Below are 17,653 nucleotides of genomic sequence, written 5' to 3'. Positions count from 1 at the left end.
GGAGCACCGCAGACCCTCTGGCTTTGTGTGGCTGAAGCAGAAGGAGCAAAAATTTAAGAGCATCGACAAGACCGTCGTTTGCAATGCTAAGCTAAAAATGCTGGTGGAGAAAGGTAGGATTAGGAAGCTCACTGGTTGTGCTAGCAAGGTAATGATCTTCCGATCTCTGTTTCTGAAATCTACTTCAAAGATCTCTCTTCAGACAAGCTTTTCTTTAAAACTCCCACTAGCCTGACTGGAACATTCCCAGCTTCAGCATTTGAGGACCAAGATGATAAGGATGATGGTGATTGGAAAAACAAGCACTGAAGTCTTTTTACTATTCAGAGCTTCGGAAAACAGGTCTAAGCATTTAGCATACTTATCATAAGGCTCGGTGTACGTGATGTATGAGTTACTGATGGAGAACCTCTATAATATTAAGATCGTTCTCCATTAAGGTTATCTTAGATAAACCAATTCTCTATAGTTTGTGAAGCATGAACGAATAGAACCCTAGTTGTACAGAAAAACAGCACCAGTTTACCAAGCATGTTAGATCTAAAGTAGACTTCAAACCTCAGGTGTTCATTGAGCAATGCTCCACAAAACCATTTGTGTTCCATATTTTGACCATTCTTCTTCCTTAAGAACACCGAAATCACAACACCAGCAACAGCAGATATTCAGAAGCTTACTCTGACTATCTTAGTTTTTCTGGTGATGACAACAGTTCATAAATACTCCTTTCTTGATGCATTTGATTATATTATAAATACTCCAATAATGAGTCCATAGAGTAGTCTGAAGAAACTTTACTTGTGTCCTCTACCAGTGCCACTTCATACCGAATAAACGGATTTAATTAATGAAATGATTTCTTGCTAACCAAACCACTTAAATGGCAGACCATTTGAGGAAACTTTTATGATTTTATCACATCCAGTCCCAAATCAAAGTCACTTCTGACTTCTCATTTATGCTCAAATTTAGTCATTTCTGTCTTGCTATTCTCTCTGTTACACACCAAAATTCAATCACACTAATCATATGAGCCTGAATATTCCTTCTTGATAACACAGTCCAGAGATAACTAAACCAACTGGACTCAAAAAAAGTATGATAATGGTTAGTTGACAAGCCTTTCATGAAAGTGGCAATGGCCACTAGCATCCCAAGCAGGAGTCCTACCCTGACAACTACCAGTGAAGTATCATTTTCTATTCCGTGACAGAATTCATCACGTACCAGGCACTTCCAGGCAATCACTTTTTGTGTACTTTTTCACCCTTATGCTGATCGTTTCGAACCCCGAGGGTTTTAAAATCCCACAGAATTTCAGATATCTCATCTTGAGGCAAACTTAAACCATCTCGTTTAATTGATCTATGAATGTCACAGAATAATTTTGGATCTTCAAGTTTGATATAGTCACGTAAGAGCCGCTCATGATCTGGGATCCAATTTCTAGGAAATGGAGTGTAATCACAAGATGGAATCGAGGACATGTGTGAGAACCGGACACCTTCGATTGCATCAACAAGTCCCATCCTCAATAGATCAGAATACTCAGGTGCAGAGTTCTTACTGCTCTCCGTAAGTGGACGACTGAGATTGCGGGAAGCTATTCTATACACCTTGGCTCGTGATTTTAGTCTATACCTTGCAGCATACAGTTTAGCCAAAGAGCTACGAATCACATAAGCACAAAAACCAACAACTTTCTTGCGATTATCAGCATATCTGTACCAATCAGCCATGGTCTCCAACAACTTATTCATCTGGGAGTTGGTATGAGCTTGACTGGAGTAAAGCATCGGATTGCAAGGCAGTGGCTCCGGATCTTTATCACCCTTAACAAATTCAAGCCGCCTAAACTGGCGAATACATTGCTGTAAGCTAGCAGTAACCGAAAGCAGAGTCCCTACACCTTTTTCACTCACAATATTACCTCCAGTGGCTGTGTACCGCAGCGTGGGGTGTATAACCCTGCGGCAAATTATATGGTCCAAGAACTGAATTCCCCTAGTTATGTGTTCAATCTCCACCTTGGAGTTATCCAACCTTAACCCGAATCTTCTCTCACAAAACTCTATTATCTGCTTACGAATATCCACTGCATCCTCTCTAGGCCCTCGAATACCAATCAAGAAATGACCCCCATATCGAATATAATCCATTTTTCGTGTCTTCTCGTTCCCACTAGAAGGAACAAACTCCGGCCAAGCTGGGTTATGACAACCATCGTTTATCGAATCTTTCCAAATAGAATCAAGCTTGGATGGCCTAAAAAACTCAACTATCTTATCCTCCATAATTTTATCCAATTCATTAAGACACACATTAGCAAGTAAAGGACTCAAAATTCCACAGTTCCCATAAGAAGGTACCTTAGCAGCCTCTTCAGGTGCAAAATTGAAGAACGTTCTCAACCAATACGGGTCGGGTTTCGGCTCCTTATCGTTCAAAATCTTCTTCTTCTTAGACGCCTTCTTTTTCTTCCTCTTCTTTGCCCAATCTTCATCACCATTGCTCCGTTTTCGATTAGGAGCTCTGACTGCTGATTTGACCAAACCCAAGATCTTCTTGTCCCTCACGGCCTGCTCTAAGCAACCCATTACCACATCCCTATCCACATTGTCGAAAATTTCACTGACATCGCCTTTCAGGAACCACAAGTACCCGGCGAAGTTGCTCCGGATAGTCCGAATGACCGTGTGGGCATTCCGGCCGGGTCGAAAAGCGTGGGACTTGGGCGAGAACCGGGCCTCGAAAACAGGCTCCAATATCAGCAACAAGACCTCCTGAACGACCCGGTCCTGAAAGCAGGGCTCGTCGGATTCGAGCATAGCCTGGAGCTTACGCTTGGAGACGAGCTCGGTACTGGGTTTGTCGTTGGGGCTCCGAATGAGCTGCTGGGTATTCTTGTTCCAAGCAAATTGGCCGCGAACGACGGCGTTTCGGAGGGAGAGGAGGTCGTGGAGGACGTGGGAGTGGATGGCGTTGCGGGGAGGGAACGTGCCGGTCACGTGAGCGCAGGAGCGCTGGTAGGCCAAGACCCAGAGGTCGAATTTGGAGAGGAAGCCTGTGAGGTGTGGGAAGGTGATGGTGGGTGGGGAAGAGAAGGTCTTGACCCACAGAGAGGTGCAGATTTGAATTGGGTCTTCTTTGAAGAGCGAGTATGGGTCTTGATGGTCTTGCTTTAATGGAGGTGACTTTGGTGAAGGTGGTGTGTAGAGGGAGCAGGAGAGAGTACGAGTGAGAGTTTTGAGGAAGGGGGAGTGGTGGTGGCATTGGAGGTGTTTGATGGTTCTTCTCACTGACATTTTTGTTGGGTTGACGATGAATTCAGGGACAGAGAGTCTCAGAGTCAGACCCTCACCCGTCTCTGGTTTTATTGGAGAAGGCTTTCAGTTCCACTATTTGATTTTAGCTTGGCCTTGAGCTCAAATTATTGGGCTAGGTCATGTGAGCCTTTCAAACTCTTCTAAGGGCCCAAATGCTCTGAAGTTTGGGCCTGACGGGATGCAGAGTATGTTTTGCTGGGTAACAAGTAAGAGTCCATGATCCACTTCCTCTTCGATTACGAGATCTTAAGGTAGAATCTAGAAACGTCCAATCACTTACAATTCACAAGTTATATATATATATATATATATATATATCATATAAACATCGAGGCTTTTGCACTCAAGAAAAATCCAACCGAAGATACAGAGTATGTTGGTGGGAAATTTTCCTTACATTTTTCCAAATCTTTTAGACTTTAGTCTTACCACATAATTAAATTACTACTTTCAAATCAAGCACAAAAAAGTAGAGGGAGACAAGGCCAATACTGAATGGTTCACCCAAAATATATTGACCACAATGAGAGGGAAAAATAGAATATACAACTGGTGTTGTACTGGAAGTCTGGAATACAGAAATATATGGTATAAAGTAATAAACCATAGTAATAGATTAGGGTACATGCATGGAATTGAAGTGAATAATATTAGAATATAAAGGGTAGTATACCTATAAAAGGGAATGGGAATATGGATTCTATGTATAGATTTGCACGCACATCGCAAAAAGAGCTGTACCATTCCATGCATGGAGTGCACGCTACGAAAACTTGAGCAACCCGTGAAATAAATAGTGCCCCTCTCCCCCCTCATACGATCGATGCAAATTCACATGCCCTCTTCCCATTTTTCGGATTGACTTTTCTTTATAAGGAGCTAAAAATCAAACATACCCAAATCGATCTGTACATATATGTCCTAGGAACAAACATCTGATTCTCATCACCTGTATCATATATGTCTCGATCAACATGCACAACATCATATTAATGCATTTTCAACTACAATCTATATTTCTTAATTAAGCTTTATATATCAAGAAACTAAAGAGGGCAAAACAGAAAAGTTAAAGAAAATTTTAATCGAGGTAATATGCATTGAAGCAACATAACGTAGAGAGAAAAGATTTATATGCGGAAATTATCAAAGTTGGATTGATGTTTCGATCTGATGATTTCACTATACTGTACTATATCTATCACGTGTCACTTGTCATTACATGGCTAACAAATAGAGTTTACAATTATTATGGCACCTTAATTTTGAATACGATTTACCACAAGGAGGGACGAATTGAAAGATCTGAAACAAAATTGACCAAGAAAGTCATAAAGAAAGTAGAAACTAATATTACAGCTGGTGATCCATCGAGAACAAAACTGAAAAGCCACATGTTGCATGTATCGTGATCGAAGATCATGACTAGCATTGAAGATCGAAGTAGTAGTCTGGCTTTAGGGTTTTGCAAGGTCGCAGAAGAAGACAACAGAGTTGGGGTTTTCATTGTGGCAAGGCGACGAACCAGAAGGAGGGACGAAACCCTTGGGCAGCATGACGGAGAAAGGCCTGCTTTTGAAGTAGTTGTTGTTGGCCTGCTTTCTCTTCACCATTCTCCTCCTCTTCAGCTTCTTGTTCGCTTCTTGTTTCTCCAAGAAGAAGGGGTTGGTGTTCTTGATGTACAACACTTGGTATTGGGGTTGGATTTCATGGGATGGTGATGGTGATGGTGATGATGGTGATGATGATGAGATGAGGGCAGAAGAAGAGGGGGTGTGGAGGAGGAAGAGGAAGGTGCAAATGATGTACTTGAAGGTTTGAGTAGTACCCATGAGAGAAATTAAGTTTTGAGAAGATGGGTTGTGGTTGTTTTGTATTTTGATGAGAAAAGAAATCAAATTGGAATTGAAGCTAGCTGAGAGAGAGGGATCGATTGAGAGCTGTAGTATATATGTGTTAATATATCCCAAGAAAGACAAGACTAGCAGTATAACACCTGTGTTTTGAGGCAAACCATCATCAAAAAAATTAAAGGTGATCGATCGATGCATTGCGCGCTCTATATAGTATATACTGCTCTAGGCCCTAAAATCTGGATTCCGTACCTTTTTATTAAGGACTGTCATGGACCTCAACCTTTTATTTAGGGTTATATTTTTATTTATTTTTTTCTGACAAGGTGAGTGGGAGGACATTTTCAATTCCCTCCCTAACTTTGAGATATGAATATATGATTAAATTACCATAAACCCAATTAATTACTTTTTTGGCTGAAAAAAAAAATCCATAATGCACTAGAAAAATTCATCTCTCATTCTCCCGTTCCTTCCTTGAATTCAAAAGAAAAATGATTAATAACTGATCCTAAAGCTCTTGTACAACCTAGACTCCTAGCTATCAATGTCATATGATGTAATTAAAGAGGATGATAAAGTAAATTCACGGTTACTTCTTTCTTTCCACTTGAGGGGCGGGTTGGTTCTTGAAAGGTAGGAAGGTCTTTTTATCCATTACATAATTATATATTTTTTGGGTTAATAATAGATAAGTTTTTATTGTTTAAAAACAATGATAGATAAGTTTGAATGAGAGAACTCATGTGCCAAAACGAAATCCAATTAATTGAAGTGTATGTCCATCTGTTTACTTCTAAAGAGGGTTCGAATGCTCTATATAAGTGTTCCTATGCAATAATAAAGTATGGTTGATCAATAATCAACATATTGACCAAAAAAAATTATAATAATCGACACAATAATTAGATTAGAATTAGAATAAATCAAAATTTTAAGGATAAGCTAAGGTTTCGTCATTTTCTAATATAATAAAATTAAGTTGTATAACTAATTAGCTAATATTAAATATGAAACGTGCTTGTATTAACAAGTCTCATTTTATTTAGAGAGGCATTACTCACTAAATAATTTTTTTTTAGGAAATAATTGGATAGTGTTTCTAAGAATTTAATTATATTTGGTTTTTTGTTGAATCAAATTGTCAAATAGGTGGTGGTGGACTAGCTCCGACCCAACTACTCTTACAAGCGTGAAGCGTCTGCAACGTGTTCCCATCGCGACGTGTTTTAAGTAGAATCGTCAAAGTCTCTCTCCTCTTGTGTCTCTCTCAAAAAACACATAACAACGAAAAGGAGCCAAGGAAGGTCCTCAAGGAATGAACAAGACGGCGGTCATTCCACGTCCATGTCCATTGCTTAAAAATCAAGCCACAACTATTTAACACACATAGCGACCACCGCTCGCACATCCTCGCGTGCGTGCTTGCTGCTCTTCACCATTCCCGCGATTCCAATTCCGCTCTCTCCGATTCCGATTCCGATTCCGATCCAATTCGGAAACTCTACAAGTAGAGGCGGCGGAGCTGAGCTGAGCTGCGACGATTGGATTGGATTGGATTGGATCGAATCGAGCATGTCGTCCAAGTCTCTACCCTACTCCAACAAGGACCTCCACTACGACAACGCCAAGTTCCGCCCCCGCTCCTTCTTCAAGGTCTTCTTCCATTACTTAGATCTCTGCCATTTCCGCGCTTTTAGCTCCACTCAGTTCGATTCATTATTCATATTGCGCTTAATTCTGCTAAATTTGATTCACTTTCTTGTTTGCTCATATACCTGAATTTCAATTTTCTCGCATTTTGGAATCATTCTCATATAAATACATGGATTTGAGAGTCCGTTTTTAATTAGATCATTAGGGATGTTGATGCACTTATGGTGGTATTGATTGCACATGGATATAGCTTTCTCTAGTATTTTGAGTAGGCACCTTATCTTATTTAAAAGACTTGAGTTTTTATATCTTGTTTCCCAGGTGATAACTCGGACCTTACTCACTAGTAACATAAAGCATCAGTGTATGAGTTGTAGTACAGGAAAGTTTCTACTGTTACTAATGATATTCGGTGTAGCATATCTTATGCTGACACATGCAAGTCCCACCAATTCGGTTTCTGATGGACTAGTGAGAGGTAGTAAGAATGGCACATATGAGCGCATTGTGACTGGTGGTGGCATTAGATTTGGAAACATTTTCAGACGAGCACCAAGGCTTCCTCCTCGATTACCGCCCAATGAAAATGTTAGTACTGGTAATCTTGGTGGTGATCCAAAATGGATAGCTAGGCAACAAGATGTCAAGAAGGCTTTTATTCATGCATGGTCTGGATATAAAAAGTACGCAATGGGTTATGATGAGCTGCTGCCCGTGAGCAGGCAGGGAGTTGATGGGTTAGGTGGTCTGGGTGCAACTGTTGTGGATGCCCTTGACACTGCCATGATAATGGGTGTTGAAGAAGTTGTTTCTGAAGCAGGCTTATGGATCGAAACACACCTTTCAGATAGGATTAGTAAGAAAGGCCAAGTTAATTTATTTGAAACCACAATACGGGTTGTGGGTGGTCTTTTAAGTGCATATCATCTGAGTTCTGTGAAAGAAGGGACAAACTCTCCATATAAAGGGCCTAAACCAGTTGTTTATCTGGAAACTGCTAGGAACTTGACCGATCGTCTGCTATCTGGTTTCACTTCCAGTCCAACTGCTATTCCCTTTGGTGATGTTGTTCTTCGTGATCCTTCAGCGCATCCAGCTCCTGACGGTCTTAGTAGTACTTCAGAAGTTTCCACTTTACAGCTTGAGTTCAATTATCTCAGTTCAGTTTCTGGTGATCCAAAGTACAGTCTGGCAGCTATGAAGGTCTTGGAACACATGAGGACTCTGCCAAAAGTGGAAGGACTGGTTCCTATCTTTATAAGGTATGCGCCTTACCTCTAATAGTTTATATTAATACTCACACCATTGTTCTTTTGAACTTCTTAATTCTTGCTTACAAATCTAGTGTCATGTTGACATTTTTCTTGTAGTGAGGAATGTCGTTATCTGTCATAAAGGCTACAGAAAATAATTCATATTTTACTTGGAATGATGATTATTTGATTATACATTATTTGCCAGTATCATATGTGGGTTGGAAGAAACAAAAATGCAGTTGGATCTTATAAAAATAAAAAAAACGCATTGTCGGGAATATGAAAAGGACCCCTGTGGCACATGTATCCTCTCAATTTTTTTCTGGATTTATTATTTATTTATTTGTTGATGTTGTCTGTATACTGTATGCAGCCCTACCACTGGTGAATTTGTTGGAGAAAATATAAGACTGGGATCACGTGGTGATAGCTACTATGAGTACCTACTCAAAGTTTGGCTTCAGCAAGGAACAAATCGGGAAAGTAATTTGACATATCTCCATGATATGTATGAGGAAGCAATGAAGGGTGTTAGGCACCTTCTTGTTCGGAAAACAATCCCAAATGGATTGGTTTTTGTAGGGGAATTGCCTTATGGATCTGAGGGTTCTTTTAGTCCAAAAATGGATCACCTGGTATGTGATACTCTTCCAACTCTTTGGCATTTAGATAACTTATAAGTTACTAATCTACACTATGGCTTCCTATAAGTTTCTTAAAGTTGGAGAAGGAAAGGTTGACTAGTTGGACATCATGTTGCTCCATATAGGTTGGTGTAGTGGAAGTGGCATCAAATATGCTTAATCAGAGTTTTGAAGTCTAGCTTTATGAACTGGCTTGTATTTTGTGTTTAAGGATTCATGTTGGGACATTAGGAAGAAGAAGCGATGAGTGGATTTATTACCCATTATTGTCAGGAAACATTCCGCTAATAAAAATGTTATTTATACATATCCAAGGATGCATCTTTTTAAATTATTTTTTAACACATTCTCATAAAAAAAGAATAATCTTTTTCAACACATTGTTGTGGTTTTGTCTCGTCGGAAATTTCTGGAGGAAGCTACAGTTCTGGCCAAGAGCAGTAGGGAGACTGGGCAGTGGGGTAGTTTGTTGTTTTCCTAGTGGGGTACGATTTTGGAAGACAAATAGGACTTGCACAAGACTTTCCTAGTGTGGGAAGGAGTTCTAAAGGGTTTTCCTTGTGTACAAGGGAATAGAATTTGCTAATAGGTAGATTACCTAATTCTATTAGGATTAGGAATCCATATTGTAAGTGGTAAGTCTATGCTCTATAAATAGGCTGCTGCAAGTCTCATAAAAAAAAAAATATAGCTAGAGACTTCTAGGGAAGAAACTCAAAGGGAGACTCGGGTTAGAGACTCAAGGGTGAGTGACTTCAAGGGAAGGGTTTTTCAAGAGGGAAAAACACAAGAGAGCTATTTGTGCAAGAGAGAAGAGAGCGGCTGCGAGTTGGGTAGTCTAGGGTTTCAATAAGTTCTTGTACTCTTATTCTATACATAGTGCAGCTGTGATTCTCTAAGGATCACACGGGGACGTAGGCAAAGTTAGCTGAACCTCGATAACAAATCTTGGTGTTCTTTGTGTTTACTTTTGCTGCCATATTGTGTGTTGTTTGCTATATCTGTTTTAACTCTAGAATACATCAAGGACAAGATCACAGGGGTGTTAATTCACTACACACATGTCAAGGTTTCCTTCATGGTGAATTCTGTCCTCATCATGCTTAATGAAATTTCAAACTAATTTAATTTAAACATCCAAGAATCCTCTTTGTATCATATGATAACAAGTTCCACAAACACAATTTCTGCCATTGGTGGAATTGCAGACATTTTGTAAATGGTTCATAATTTGACATTTTGTACTCCCTTCTGCAGGTATGTTTCTTGCCTGGTACTCTTGCACTTGGTGCCACAAAAGGCCTTACCAAGGAAAAAGCAATGAGAAATAATTTGCTTAAATTTGAAGACCTGGAGAATTTGCAACTTGCAGAAGATCTGGCTAAAACATGCTTTGAGATGTATTCAGTGACCTCTACTGGTCTTGCTCCAGAAATTGCTTACTTTCATACAGAGGTTAGTTTTGGATTTGTGTGAGCTATTGTTTGGAAAAAGATCCAGCAAATATGTATGTGCACCAAAAGTAGATTATTAGTTTTTATTTTCAGCTTTTTGAATTTTCAATTCTCAATGTTTAAGGGGACTTGACAACATCCCTCACTGAAGCAGGAATTTTCTGAAGGAGGTCTTGATGGTGGTAACAAGAGTTCAAAATATGTTAATGACATAATCATCAAACGTGCTGATCGTCATAATCTCTTGCGTCCCGAAACTGTTGAATCATTGTTTGTCTTGTACCGTATCACAGAAGATCTGAAGTATGCTTTTGCTTTCTTTCTTATGTGCCCATCAATGTATTCCCCGTACATTACACACTGAGGATAATTTATATCCTCTCTTGAAGCTCTTTCACTTATATACTTGCACATTGCAGATACCGTGAATGGGGTTGGCAAATTTTTGAAGCATTCGAGAAATACACAAGGATTGATACTGGTGGATACAGTTCTTTGGATGATGTAACTTCAGTTCCTCCTCACAAAAGAGACAAGATGGAGACATTCTTTTTGGGCGAGACACTGAAATATTTGTACTTGCTGTTTGGAGATAGTTCTGTTATTCCATTGGATAAATTTGTTTTTAACACAGAAGCTCATCCTATTCCAATTGAAGGCACTGCCAAGATGGTATAACACTTTGTTGCATCCAAAGCTTCTATTCAAAGGATGGAATGCATGTATGGACAAACTATATGGTGCCAGGCGTAAACCTGAATGCTCTTTTTTTGGACTTGCTGGTGTTTCATACACAGTATAGAGTATATCTGATTCCAGAAAACAGTAAATACCCTGGTTGGAGTTTTAGAGGTGGATCAATTTGTTTCTTTTCTTGTGCAATTCAGCGGTGATTTAATATGCTTTCTTCTACATCACTATCAAAAGCCTAGAGGAAGGGGAATTTTCCTAGACGTCCATATACTTGTGGTGCACCAGATAATGACAAGATTATAATATGTATTCTTGCTGATATACAATTTTGATAAATTACCTGATGGGGTTTTACCCACCAAAAGAATTAAGTGCTACATTTTGTAATTTACTTTTTCACTTTTCCTGTAGTAACTGGCTCTGGAGGACAAATGTTCAACTGGTGTAGTCACACCAAAATTTCTGTTAAAATCTTATTATTCATTGCCTAAGAGTTACAAGCTATCTTAACATCTACATAGTTGTATTTTAACATTAAGTAACATCAGAATTGACATTGTCACTGTCATTATTATGAAGAAACAGATGATCACCATCTCGAACAACGCTTATGTCATCTATTTCTGCATTCTCTGCATTAATGACTTTTGTAGGTTTGCAGCCTCTGAACTTCTCACCTGCAATGTCACAAAGGGTGAGGACAAAATTAAACTTTATAGAACTGTATGCTGATCCTATTCAAGGTTTTCTTTTTCCATTCAATTTTGGCTTTTCTTTGTTGAATCTCTTCCAATTTGTAGTAAGCTTCTAATTCATAATTGCAATTCTCAGGTTTATCTGAAAGGGATTTTTTGTTTTTTTTTTGTTTTTAAAGGTGAAAAAGAAAGCTTACTGGCAACTCTGAGCAGCTCTTCTATGGAATCAGGTAGAATTATTAACTTTGCAAGCTGCTTCTCTAAAACATTTCCAGTTTGAAAATGCATGTGGATAGTTACTCTCTTGTGGATTGATCTCATCCCTTCTCTATCACTTGGAGGGCTTGAAGTGCTCAAGTAGGACTTCATGGGTACCTTTCTCGAGTGGTACTGTAAAGGTTGGGAGCCCTTCTGTCTTTTGCAATTTCCTTTACAATTCCTGGTGCTTTCAGATGTTTCTGGCTCAATAAACTCTATTCTATGTTCACCTAGTTTCCTTCTATTTTCATAACTTAGTAAGAGGTCATATATGCTCTTGTTTCCTTGCTGTTGTGCCAGAGCCTTTGGTGTCCATCCTCTAGCGTCCGGTTTGTTTACATTTGCTCCTCCTTCAAGCAAAATTTTGACCATTTCCAGATGGCCCTGGCGAACAGCAGCATGAAGAGCCATTTGGCCATCGTCAGCCATCACGCCAGCATCCATTGCACATGCGGTTGAAATATCAGCTCTGCCTATTTCGCCCTTCTGTATAGCCTCTAAACCTGTACAGAAATTGTTCCTTGCGTCCTGCATTGATGGATCTTCATGTGAACTATCTTTGCATCCTGCTTGAGAACAACGTCCTCCTATTGGTCCTGACCCTGGATCTGTATGTGGACACTCAAAGCCTAAGCCTTCTTCCCCTTTCAGTTTCTGTAAAGTGCGGTACAGATTATCAGTCTTTGAAAGAGAAGGGTGATGTGCATGATTGCATGTAGATTTTGAATAGTTTCAGTACCAGAAAAATGTTGTTCATGATAATTTGCTCATCTTCCTTATTTGCTTGTAAAGTGGTCATCAGTGAATTTCTACGGAGTTGTAAGATTTGACAAAGTTCAGTGGTTCGAACTGTGAAAGGCTGTGGCCTGTAACATAACACTCCAATTTCACCCAAAGTGTCTCCTGAAATTGCCTTTCCTATAACCTGTTTGGAGCATATGAAGTCAGATATAATATTTTTTCGTATCTATACTTCAATCTAACAAACTATTGAAATGTTAATAATATATGACTTACTTGTTCATGCCCATCAATATTGGATATCAAATCCTGCAACCATAAATTCTTCCGATATAAGTTTATGGCAGAATGTATTTTTTTTTATGTTTTATTTTTGGAATATTAATGTAAGAGATGAGAATTAAGCTGGCTCACCGCTGCTCCAGAGACCAGTATATAAAGATCCGTTGGAGCCTCATTTTGCAGAATTACATATTCCTTGGGTGGAAAATACTCAGCATCAATTTCTGACACCTTAAATAAGAGAACAGATGGTTTTGGCATCTTGTGAGAAATTTAAGTGATAATGTATACATGCAATAATATGTAGAGAAGTCTGACAATAAGCCATGATGAAGGTGCTTGTACCAATTGAAAAAGGAAGTCATGAGAAACTCCTTGGAAGAGATAGACGTTTTGAACAATGGGGAAGAAGAGATGTTGTGCAATGCTTGAACGAATGGCTTTTGGAAGACCATTCAAGGTCTCTTGCTGCTTCAGTCCTTCTGTCTTGAACTTGAGGCAGATATGTGACAGCATTTGATCCTGTATCTTTGGGGGCAAGTCATTTCTTGCTGCAAATTCTGAAGCAGCTCTCACTGTGTCCCTCTATCAACACCAAAAGCAAGCTTCTATGTATTAGAACTATTGGGGGGGAAAGAAAGAATTAAATGTAAGGTATCTGTATTCTGGATTGGTTGTGGTATGTCCCATGGGTGTTGGGGATCATATAACACTGTCAAAATGTGGGGTAGACCAGAGAGAAACATACAAAGGAAACTTTCCCAAGTCTTTTGCTGCAGGTAATATATATTGATGGCCTTGACCAAAAAACAGAAAATAGATATTGATGGCGACTGGGGTTTTATTTTGGTCCATTTAGAAACTCTCTTTAGCTGGTTCATTGGTTTGAGCAGTACTAAAAGAGCTGTAGGAGTAGGAGTAGGAGGGATTAGTACTTACAAAATTTCTCGTTCGGCTGGTCCAATGAACCACAAGGTTTGTCATGTTTCCAATGAGGTAAGATGTCAATCCCAAGTTGAAGAGCATGTAAAAAATATCAAACAGCATCTCCCTAGTATTCTCAGCATGCAAGTCCCCATAGCCAGTGGTTGTTAGTGTTGTGATGGACCAGTATATTGCAGTCACATATCTGTTCCAAAGACTGTCGTCTTTGAAATTTGGGTTCACTGCACCAATCCAGGTTTGTTTTGGATCAGGATATCTGTCTGCAATCAGATAGTTAAAGCATCCAGCACAGTGTACTGCAAAAAGGGTTACCTGAAATCCACAGGCCACAAAATGGTGAACAGAGAAAATTACAAGGTATATGATAATATGTCTGAAAGGAAGAAGATACGGGTAATGGGGTTTTAGGGGCTTACAGAAATGAGCTTTGTGCACCGAGTCCAGAAGTAATTGAATCGAATGTCCTTCTCAAGCCTGAAGAAAAGCAAACTGGGTAAGCACCATAACAATTGGAAAAGTTGAAGAAAACCAAAGACATAGGATGAGGATTGAATATGAATATGGTGATTATATATGGACCTTGCAAACAGGGAACTGACTCGTCTGAGGCGCCAGAGCCTGAGCATGTTGAGTAGTTTAAACCCGAGTTCGCTGCCATGGTTTGAGAAAAGGAGGCTGATTGGCTGAAATGGTGCAGTGGAACACACATCCAATATAAACCAGGTTGATATGTACCTGTACATGTTGCAATTTTTGTATGAAAGAAAAATGGGGTATTAATTTCTTCTAAGAAAATTAAAATATATCTGTTGGCTGTTGTTGTTGTCGATCAGGGTGCAAGGCTTACGTACCTCACTGCAATTTTCTTTGGATTGTCAACAAGAAGGTAAGACTTGCTGTCGAGGTATGCAACAAAGAAAGTGAGGAAGATGTCGATGGCAAAGAATCCATTGACAATGTTGTCGATGATGAAAAGGGCGTCTTGCTTGTAAGGCAGGAATGCAAACTCGAAGGGGCAAATCCAGGCAGAGTAAATGACTAGAAGAATGAGTAACATCTCCCAAGCCCTGAAAATGAGTATTCATAGGGCATGAGAAGCAGCTACTACTATATAGTCATTTTATGAACAAATAACATTGGAGCTTATTATAGCTAGTAGTGAAGTAGTACTATGGCAATGATATATCATCACCTATAGCGAGGATTGTATGGGGATATAATGTATTTCCGGAGCTTAGTTGACTGGTTGATTCTTGCTCCAAGAGATGGCAGGAGATCACTAGAGAAGAAGCTGCTTTGTGCAACACTATCTATTTGGTATTCATCAATACAGAACCTCCTGAAGAAGTTTTTTGTGCCAGAAAGTGACATCTTCTTCTTCTGTGTTTGATGAATTGAATTCTTCAAGACTATTACTACAGTAAATGGTTGTTAGTCTTCTAAGAAGGGGGTATTAATGGTAAGGCCACTATGGCTTTGGTGAAATGGTTTTGTGACATGTATTTATATATATGTGTGTGTGTGTGTGTGTTCAAAGGAATATGCTTTGTGAAGGCTTGATTATGCAGGTGGTGAGTGAGTGGTTACGGATGGGAAAGGAAGTAGTAAAAAGGGGAAAGGAGACTTTCCATCCTGCTTGAGCAAGAAAGGCAAGAGAGGAAGAAAGTAAAATGGGCACGAAAAGAACAAGATGAGAGATGAGAGATAGCAACAGGGGAAGTGGCAGACATGCAGCTTAATTTCTGTAATGCAGAAACTGCAGATAAGTTGTTGAGTACTGAGAGAACAAAGATGGTAATGGTGGTGGTGGTGGTGGTACTTGTTGAGAAAAGTTGGGGGTGATGGGAGCTCCATCATTGATATTATACATGTGGAGTTGTACTTGTGCATCATATCATATATAGCCAACAGGGTTTGCTCATCAGCAGGGAGTCAAGGACAGGCTCATATTTCATTTCATTTGGGTTTTTAAGCATATTGGTGTGTTTTCATTTCCAAATGTGAGAAAAAGGGACCAGAGTCTGGATGATCCGGGACAGAATTAAGTTCAATTCATGGATTGCCACGTGGACCAATAGGAGCTTGTTTAAGAGGTGGTGACACTTTGGCAAAACCCCTCAACAAATCTAATTCATTATTATTTTTTGAGTTCAATTCATGAATTAAGCCGACTTGATGCTGAGGTTGTTTGTATGTGGAACTCAATCAGAGCCATAAAAGTGTGAAATGGATTGGCGCCATATATCCAATTCTATCTCTCTTTTCCAATTTGTTTTTGACCCGTTTGTAGTTGTTGGCCCAACGTTTAGCTAGCAAGCACTACAGGGTTTTCACCGACTACTACTCTGTTTGTGGCCTGCATATATGCTGCTGATTATACATTGAAAAGTGTCTTATTGGATGGTCAGGATCAAATTCAATTTATAACATGTTTTGAGTTAGAATATGATGATTTTAATTATTTCCCATCTGTAAATTAATGAACCTACTACAATCATAATCATATATATGATGCAGAGATCTGCTGGCTCCATGAAATCCTATAGTGCAGAAAATTGGAGCCCCAGATGTCCAATGTCGCATATGGGATGTTGGTTTTGTCTTTATTCAAATGGTTGTCAACAACAAGTTGAAGAATGAAGCGACATCATATTATGCCATGTCTTCAAACCATAATTATTATCCCCCCTGTAATTTAATTAGCTCCAAAATATATAAGTGGTGTACTGGTCTGGTACCACTACTTATCATCGAATTAATTAATTAACGAGTAATCCTTATCATCAAATTAATGATGGTTTGATTAATGACATTTTAATAAAATTGATTATTAATCAAATATCATGAGATGCAATCAACAACGTCAGAAGCCAACCGGCCTCGTGTGAAAACCAACCTTGCAGAAGGTGAAAGGACAATATATGCCTGTCTGCGTAGTCTAATGGCTGGCACGTGACCCACGTGCGTGTTTGGGTTTGATTTAGGCAGAAACCCCACCACTCATTCATTGTTAGCGACTGTAATATGTTTAGCAATGTACATACATATAATTGAATATAAAGACTCTCTCTCTCTCTCTCTCTCTCTCTCTCTCTCTCTCCCTCCCTCCATTGGACCTCCTTGCTTCTTGGGAGCCTGAATGACAAGGACTTGCAGCTAGACCTAGCTTTGTATCTTACTTTCCCTCTCTCTCCTCATTCCTCATACAAAGTGGCAGCCCACACACATGCAAAAAGTAATTTGGGTCATGAATATTGTGAAGAAGAAAATAAAAGCACTTATTAAAGTGAGGCAGATTTTTGCTTGCCCCTACACTGCTAATCTGAATTATTAATTACGTCAAACTTTTATATAAATATGTTATTTTAAATTGACAGTCTAATAACATAATATAACAACATAATATGCTAAATATTTAAAAAAAAAAAAATTCTAATTTGGAAGAGGGAAGGTTTACATATATGGGGTCTTCATGAACATGCATGTATCTGAACCTGCAGGCAAATGATGTTGGTGGTAATGCATGTGAAATTAAGAGGGAAATTATTGAACGGCCAACAAAAGCATACCATATTCAAACTTAATTGCTAGAAATTTCTAACTTCATACATGTGAGCATATCACATAACAAATCTGAACTTTTTGCTGCCACACATGGTTCATGGACCATATATGGTGCATGTATATATATATATACATCATATCTTAGCGCTGAAATATGGAAGAAAGAAATTAATAATTAGATAGAAAGCTAAAGGAGATGTAGAAAGAAGGTGGGGGAAGTTCTCGTGATGGTTGGGAGGCCACGGGCAATCTAGCCAATTTTGTGGGCAATTTAATTAAGGTGGTC

General features: G+C 39.1%; 4 protein-coding genes across 4 annotated transcripts; 1 reads left to right on the top strand and 3 right to left on the bottom strand.

Annotated features, from left to right (window-relative positions):
• Window positions 1-14: 14 nt before the first annotated feature.
• NMAT1 (Intron maturase, type II family protein) lies at window positions 15-3,337 on the bottom strand. The gene is given in 2 exon segments (XM_086228475.1): window positions 15-1,279; window positions 1,281-3,337. Coding segments are annotated over 2 exon segments (2,085 nt in total). The 5' UTR covers window positions 3,306-3,337; the 3' UTR covers window positions 15-1,219.
• Window positions 3,338-4,783: 1,446 nt separating this feature from the next.
• On the bottom strand, window positions 4,784-5,158 carry LOC147297130 (uncharacterized). Its single transcript, XM_086230021.1, has one exon. It carries the CDS (start codon window positions 5,156-5,158, stop codon window positions 4,784-4,786), a length of 375 nt encoding a protein of 124 aa, XP_086086147.1.
• A 1,247-nt stretch (window positions 5,159-6,405) lies between these two features.
• MNS3 (alpha-mannosidase 3) lies at window positions 6,406-11,373 on the top strand. Its single transcript, XM_086233578.1, has 6 exons — window positions 6,406-6,835; window positions 7,157-8,097; window positions 8,465-8,726; window positions 9,993-10,190; window positions 10,344-10,492; window positions 10,609-11,373. The coding sequence occupies exons 1-6, from the start codon at window positions 6,755-6,757 to the stop codon at window positions 10,865-10,867; spliced, it is 1,890 nt and encodes a 629-aa protein (XP_086089704.1). The 5' UTR covers window positions 6,406-6,754; the 3' UTR covers window positions 10,868-11,373.
• A 30-nt stretch (window positions 11,374-11,403) lies between these two features.
• LOC147297128 (potassium channel KAT1-like) lies at window positions 11,404-16,035 on the bottom strand. Its single transcript, XM_086233565.1, has 11 exons — window positions 14,996-16,035; window positions 14,655-14,870; window positions 14,383-14,538; window positions 14,220-14,277; window positions 13,798-14,115; window positions 13,204-13,443; window positions 12,991-13,089; window positions 12,853-12,885; window positions 12,575-12,760; window positions 11,775-12,489; window positions 11,404-11,559 (listed from the first exon to the last, which is right to left on the bottom strand). The coding sequence occupies exons 1-11, from the start codon at window positions 15,172-15,174 to the stop codon at window positions 11,417-11,419; spliced, it is 2,343 nt and encodes a 780-aa protein (XP_086089691.1). The 5' UTR covers window positions 15,175-16,035; the 3' UTR covers window positions 11,404-11,416.
• Between the last annotated feature and the right edge of the window lie 1,618 nt (window positions 16,036-17,653).

Source organism: Dryas octopetala, chromosome 1, assembly GCF_963921425.1.
Source record: "Dryas octopetala chromosome 1, drDryOcto1.1, whole genome shotgun sequence".
In the NCBI taxonomy this organism is placed as follows: Eukaryota; Viridiplantae; Streptophyta; class Magnoliopsida; order Rosales; family Rosaceae; genus Dryas; species Dryas octopetala.
The sequence above is the reverse complement of the archived record's forward strand: the minus strand, read 5'-3'. Positions and strand labels throughout refer to the sequence as shown.

Coding starts and splice junctions, on each gene's coding strand:
- LOC147297130 (XM_086230021.1), bottom strand. CDS start 5,158: ATGGGTACTACTCAAACCTTCAAGTACATCATTTGCACCTTCCTCTTC.
- MNS3 (XM_086233578.1), top strand. CDS start 6,755: ATGTCGTCCAAGTCTCTACCCTACTCCAACAAGGACCTCCACTACGAC. Junction 6,836..7,156: donor GCCCCCGCTCCTTCTTCAAG/GTCTTCTTCCAT, acceptor CTTGTTTCCCAG/GTGATAACTCGGACCTTACT. Junction 10,493..10,608: donor CGTATCACAGAAGATCTGAA/GTATGCTTTTGC, acceptor TGCACATTGCAG/ATACCGTGAATGGGGTTGGC.
- LOC147297128 (XM_086233565.1), bottom strand. CDS start 15,174: ATGTCACTTTCTGGCACAAAAAACTTCTTCAGGAGGTTCTGTATTGAT. Junction 13,090..13,203: donor ATGACTTCCTTTTTCAATTG/GTACAAGCACCT, acceptor CTCTTATTTAAG/GTGTCAGAAATTGATGCTGA. Junction 11,560..11,774: donor AGAGCTGCTCAGAGTTGCCA/GTAAGCTTTCTT, acceptor GTGACATTGCAG/GTGAGAAGTTCAGAGGCTGC.